General features: G+C 34.8%; 1 protein-coding gene across 1 annotated transcript in view; it reads left to right on the forward strand.

Annotated features, from left to right (window-relative positions):
• Positions 1–6,874, forward strand: part of LOC107723074 (T-cell activation inhibitor, mitochondrial-like) — a 13,728-nt gene that overhangs the window by 3,552 nt on the left and 3,302 nt on the right. Inside the window, exons 5-10 of the mRNA XM_016531577.1 lie at positions 987–1,242; positions 2,330–2,452; positions 3,427–3,524; positions 3,605–3,696; positions 3,808–4,040; positions 5,552–5,683. Coding sequence (XP_016387063.1) covers positions 987–1,242; positions 2,330–2,452; positions 3,427–3,524; positions 3,605–3,696; positions 3,808–4,040; positions 5,552–5,683 — 934 coding nt within the window. The remainder of the gene's footprint in view (positions 1–986; positions 1,243–2,329; positions 2,453–3,426; positions 3,525–3,604; positions 3,697–3,807; positions 4,041–5,551; positions 5,684–6,874) is intronic.

Genomic DNA, 6,874 nt, shown 5'->3' on the forward strand with positions numbered 1-6,874 from the left:
CTTGCAGAATATGCAAAATGTTAATAATTTTAACAAAATAAGAGGGATTATGAAAATTGCATGTTACTGTTTATTTAATATTGTCCTTAATAAGCTATTTCACATAACAGATGTTTATATATTCTCCACAAGACAAAATAATAACTGAATTTATAAAAATGACCCCGTTCAAAAGTTTACACCAAAAGTGAACCTTAATCTGTGTTGTTTCCTGGATGATCCACGACTGTCTTTCTGTGTTGTGATAGTTGTTCATGAGTGCCTTGTTGGTCCGGAGCAGTTCAACTGCCTGCTGTTCTTCAGAAAAATCCTCCAGCTCCTGCACATTCTTTGGTTTTCCAGCATCTTCTGCATATTTGAACCCTTTCCAACAGTGACTGTATGACTTTGAGATCCATCTTTTCACATGGAGGACAATTGAGGGACTCATACACAGCTATTACAAAAGTTGGAAACATACTGATGCTCAAGAAGGCAACACAATGCATTAAGAGCTGGATGATGTGTAAATTAAGACAGAATAAGTACAATTTACCCTGATTATCCAATTCAAAAAGGTTACACCCTCCAGCTCTTAATGCATTGTGTTGCCTTCTTGAGCATCAGTAAATGTTTTTACCTTATATAATAGTTATGTATGATTCCCCCAGTTGTCCTCCATTTGAAAAGATGGATTTCAAAATCATACAGTCACTGTTGGAAATGGTTCAAATATGCAGAAAATGTTGGAAAACCAAAGAATGTACAGGAGCTGGAGGATTTTTCTGAAGAACAACAGGCAGTTGAACTGCTCAGGATAATAATTTTTGATAAAATTATTAACGTTTTACATATTCTGCAAGGGGCATGTAAATTTGAGCACAACTGTGTGTGTGTGTGTGTATGTATATATATATATATATATAGGCTTTCAGTCAATTACAAAAGAGTAATGTATCATTTGTTTTCAATGCATGATTTTAATTAGATAACCCTACGTTTCCCAGGATTCCGTTCAGTGACTCTCACCCTGCAGTCTAAGGATGTTCTGAGCACAGTGTTGGATGTTCTGAGATCCTGTAGTCTCTCGGTTAAACATATGCAAGACGTGCTCAAGGCTGAGACTGGGAAGAGCTCAACACAACAGCCTGGAACAGCTTTCTATCGGCCCATTAAATGGGACAAGACTTATTACACTTTCACAGGATTCAGGGACCCAGAGCAGGAGTTAGAACAAGCCAGGAGAGTGGAGCCCACACTCAGGTATTGAGAGAGACCTTTTTTGGACACCAATCCATATATTGTATTTATTTATTTATTTATTCATTCTTTCATCAGATAAGTTTGCCTATACACTCTTAGCATTATCACGACTCATATACATGCTTTTTGCACTTTAATTGAGAGGACGGTAGATAGACTTAAAGAGTGTGTTCCCAAAAATACACCAACACATAGACTTTCCAACACGGGGAAACAACACTCTGGACTTTGTTTACACCACCCAGAGAGGAGCTTACAAGGCCCTACCCCTCCCCCACCTCGGTGCCTCAGACCATGCCGTGGATGACAGGGGAGGTCTACAGACTCCTGAAGGCTCGGATCGCTGCCTTCAGAGCTGGAGATGAGGTGGGCCTGAAGACAGCTAGGGCCAACCTATCGACTTCCTGACTGGGAGACCTCAGGCAGTATGGGTCGGCAGTAACACATCCAGCACCATCACACTGAACACTGGTGCCCCCCAAGGATGTGTGCTGAGCCCCCTCCTCGTCACTCTGCTGACACACGACTGCACACTGTCACACAACTCCAACCTCTTCATTAAGTTTGCGGCTGACACGACTGTGGTGGGTCTCACTAGCAACAGAGATGAGACAAACTACAGGAGCGAGGTGAGCCGCCTGGCCGGGTGGTGCTTAAGGTTCAATAAACTGTTCCATTAAAAAAAAAAAAAAAAAGTGATTTCCTTGATTATTTCATATGTTAAACTTTACAGGGTTAAACCTGAGCTTGATTATTGTTTGCTGTAGTTTTGTGTGGTGTGTTGATATTGGAATTGGCTAAACCTTAACCCGACTACTGTGAACTCCCTGACCCATTTGAGTGGAAGAACTTTGTGCTTTATAACATCTTTAGAAAGGGTTTTGGAGACCTAGTATAGAATACACTAGTACAAAGTAACACACTAATACAAAGACAATACTATATGTAATATATGAACAAAGGTATATTATATCAGGCATATTTCATTGCCACTATTCTTTAATGAATCTTGGATATATAATGTTTCATTTAACTTACTGTCAGATCTTAAACATTGTTTTGCTTTTTTGTTTGTCTTTATATTCAGTTTATGGCTGAGAAACAATGAGCCAGAAGCCACAAAGAAACAGAATGCCAGTGTTCCACGCCGTGAGGAGCTGAAAAGACTGAAAAGAGAGCTGATTCAGAAACTTGGTTTGTTGGATATCAGGTCAGCTCTAACTCAGACTATATGCTCTAATAGTCTGCTAAATCTTACTTTTGGCATTAATTAACCTTCAAATGATATTTTGATTGTATATTATGGTGTGGTGTTTGTTTTGTGAAATTTTTCCATTTTTTATTAAATATATTCTCAAATTAAACTTCCAACTGTTCTCAGAATATTAAGTGAAATTGAAAAAATGAGTGAAACTACATATATTACAAATGGTGCACATAGGCTATATGTACCAAATGGGTTGAAAATTGTATTTTTATAAATCGTTTTTAAAGTTACTTAATAGATTTTCTTTGACTTTAAATTTATTATAGAAAGGATTTAACACAATATTATTATGCAAAGAAATATAAAAAGTCTGTGCAGAGGACAAGTAAAAATGGCCCAAGGCCAAGCCTCTGTGATATTTAAAATTGGGATAATGTTTATTTTTTATTTTTTATATTTTTTTTTCTGTTCAGCAAGGACACATTAAACTGATCAAATGTGACCGTTTATAATGTTACAGAAAAAAATCTATTTCAAATGCATGCTGATCTTTTCAACTTTTTTATTCATCAGAGAATCCTGAAAAAAAAAGTGTCATGGTTTTCACAAAAGTATTAAGCCGTACAACTGCTTTCAACATTGAAGATGATAATGTTACTTGAGCACTATATCACGATATTAGAAGGATTTCTGAATCATGTGACACTGAAGACTATAGTAATGATGCTGAAAATCCAGCAGGTAGAAATTACATATTAAAATATATTAAAACAGAAAATTTCACAATATTTTCACAGTATTTTTCTGTATTTTGGATCAAATGCAGCCTTGAGACTTCAAAAACATTGAAACAATTTTTACCAACCCCATACTTTTAAACTTCTGTCTGCATGTGTAAAACTATTGGACAGAGTATCCAGTTCTTACATACTGTTGTCAATATATTCACTTTGATCATGTGGTTCTCTGTCCTGTAGGTGGCAGCGCAAATGGGGTTTTGCACACAAATGCAGTCAGCTGCAGAGTCTGGGTCGTCTCTTCACACAAAGCCCTGAGGCTCTGCACATCCTGAGAGGTAACCATGGAAATGAGATTCACGAGATGGAATTAGATGGCATAATATTTGCTTAATTTTGTTTCTTTTCCAAAACATAGGACACACAATAGTTTTTACTGACCAGTCAGGGATGAATGCCTCCGGGCATGTTATGTTAGGAACAATGGATGTCCACCATCAATGGACAAAGGTACAGCTCATCTATTAAACCAGTCTTATGGTATTCTTAGCTTTAAAAAAAAAAAACATAAACATTTTTGCTGACTAAGATGTGTTTGTGTCTGTCCATGTGTATGCTCAGCTCTTTGAAAGATTGCTGAGTTACCGAAGCCTGTTCCAGCAGTCGGACTGGCTGAAAGAGCACATCAGTCACCTGTTGGGAGGGATTCAGGTGATCCACATCGAGCGGATGGGTCCAGCTCTGCCTCTGGAGGAACACTACAGCACCCTCAACACTTTCCACAAGAGACTGTTGCCTCAGCGCCTCTCTCTGCACCCGCGCAGCATGCAAGGCCTCACAATGACCTTGGAAAAGTAAATACTCGTATGCTTCAATTCCAGCCATTTGTTTGTGCGCATTTTCTGTGTTTACGACCTTCAACTATGTGAGAAATTGAGTCTCAACAATACCAGACTGACTTACCAGTATGTAAGGCAAGCTTACTTATGGGCAGGTTAAAAGGAACACTCCACTATTTTTGAAAATAGGCTCATTTTCCAACTCCCCTAGGGCTTGCACAGGGAGTGTGCTGGGGACTATTTTCAGGCGCTCATGGTACGGCAGCAAAGTTCCTTGATTATTACGCCGGAATGATGAGCCTATTTTCAAAAATAGTGGAGTGTTCCTTTAAAGTTACCATGAAATCAAGTCACAAAATAAATTAATTTTTGCGTTGTATTGTTGGATCAGGAAATTTTTGTTTTTTTCCTTCTCTGAACCAACTTTTATTTTCTTATAACATAATTAAAGAAGAGATAAAAAAATCATTTAATGTTTTTATAATATTCCCTACAGTTCAAATCTTTAGGGTTGGTAAGATTTTTTAAAATGTTTTTGGAATAAGTCTTTTATGGCTGCATTTATTTGAGCAGAAGTACAGTAAAAACAATATTATTGTGAAATGTTATTTCAATTAATAATGGATTTCTATTTTAATATTTCCTGTGATGGTAAAGCTGAATTTTCAGCATCATTACTCCAGTCTTCAGTCAGTTCAGTGTCACATACTCCTTCAGAAATCATTTTAGTATGCTGATTTGGTGCTCAATAAAGATTTATTATCATTATCAATGTTGAAAACAACTGTGCTGCTTAATATATTTGTGGAAACAATGATATATATGTTTTTTCATCTTATAAATTGACATTATAAATGTCTTTAGTATTATTTTTGATCAATTTATTAATTTCTTTAAAAAAAACAAATGGTAGTATATTAACAAAAATTATTAGATATAAATATTTAAAAGTAATATTAGGCAATAATGTCATAGCCAACAGTCCAATCAAATTGTTATGGATAAAATCTAACTAACATAACTGTAACATTATGTGACCAGAAAGCCTGTTCTCCATTAATGCCACTTCAAAATAAAATCTAAATGGCAGTTTGTTTGCTTTAATTTAATTATTTTCTTTTGATGCCATCAGCAAATCGAAATACAAAATAACTGTAATGTTTGCTTACAACAAACAAACCGTACTGTCCATTGTTGTGGACACTAATATAGTATCATTGGTATCTTGATGTGAACAGCAAGTGAAATTACAATAAATGATGCACTGTAGCTTTAAATGGATTGCTGTGGAAAATGTAAAGAATAGTATTCCACTAAAAGGACAAGATAAACATAAAAATGAAACCGAAGAGAGACCATACTGGTCTGTTAACAACAGATTGTATATGAATGGTATAGTGTTATTCCTGTGGTTCCCTGTGTTCTATTCATTTCTGACTGATATATCCTCACTGTTCACTTAGAAGTCTTTGTGCTGCTTAATGTCCCGTCAATCATTGTTTTTCTATTCTGTTCTGTTGCCATAGTGACCACTCCACCCCCTGCCTGCATGAGATAGGCCACTTCATCATCCCCACTATGTGTGACACCCTCCAGCTGCAGAACTTCCTCCAGAGCCAGGCCCAGGAGGCCCGGAGACGCATGCAACGCAGAGACAAGTGAGTGCTTGACCTATCATTGCACATTAACATGACATCAGAAATTACCATTTCTCTTTTATCTTGTCTTATTGTGCATGATTCATCAGTATATTAGGTAACACTTTATTTTAAGGTGTCCTTGTTACACAAGTTACATGTACTTACTATTATAATAAAAATAAATTATGCATAATTACATGCAAGCCAAACCCTAATCCTAACCCTAACCATATAGTAAGTACATGTAGTTAATTAATGTTACTCTATACTTAAATGTATAATTACACTGTAACAAGGACACCTTAAAATAAAGTGTAACCGTATATTATTATAAAGACCAATTATGTTTATTTTCATATTGTTACACTTAAAGAAAAAAAAAGTGTTGCAACAGGGTTTCTTCCATAATTTAGCTTATTACATTGTTTATTTTTAGCCACTAGAATTATTGTCTTTTGAAATTTACACTACTGTTCATTTAAAAGTTTGGGATCAGTATGTTTTATTTGATTTGATTATATTTTTCATTTATTTATTTAAGAAATAATAATTTCATTAAATGACAGTTTTCCATTTCAAACAAATGCTGATCTTTTGAACTTTCTGTTAATCACATATTAAGCAGTACAACATCGATATTAATAAGAAATGTTTCTTGAGCACCAAATCAGCATATTAGAATGATTTCTGAAGAATTATGTGACACTGAAAAACTCGAGTAACCTAGAAAACAGCTGTTTTAAATTATGATACTGTTGCACAATATTACTTTTTACTGTATTTTTAATCAAATAAATGCAGCTTTGGTTAAAATCTTCATCCATAATGATAAGAATGATGAAAATCTCAGTGCTATACTAAAAATCATGTACACTATATTTCATTTTTAACATGATCTTTTTTTTTTTTTTCCATAGTTAAAAAAACAAATCTAAACATTGTTAAAACAATAATTTTACCTAATAAAAAAAAAATGTCAAAAAAATGTCTCTTCTTTAGATAATGTGTCTTAAAATGTTTTGTCAAGTGTCTCTGGCTGCTATTATTTTTTTTGTAATATAGTTTTTTTATTTTATTTATTTATTTTTTCCTTTTATCCAAAGCGACTTACAAATGAGGACAACAGAAGCAATCAATTGTAGTATTAAAACAACTAAAAACAGATCCAAAACTAAAAGCTAAAACTTTATAAATACTACTTATACACAT

The sequence above is a fragment of the Sinocyclocheilus rhinocerous genome, unplaced genomic scaffold (assembly GCF_001515625.1).
Source record: "Sinocyclocheilus rhinocerous isolate Xijiao unplaced genomic scaffold, SAMN03320098_v1.1 scaffold1686, whole genome shotgun sequence".
Classification (NCBI taxonomy): Eukaryota; Metazoa; Chordata; class Actinopteri; order Cypriniformes; family Cyprinidae; genus Sinocyclocheilus; species Sinocyclocheilus rhinocerous.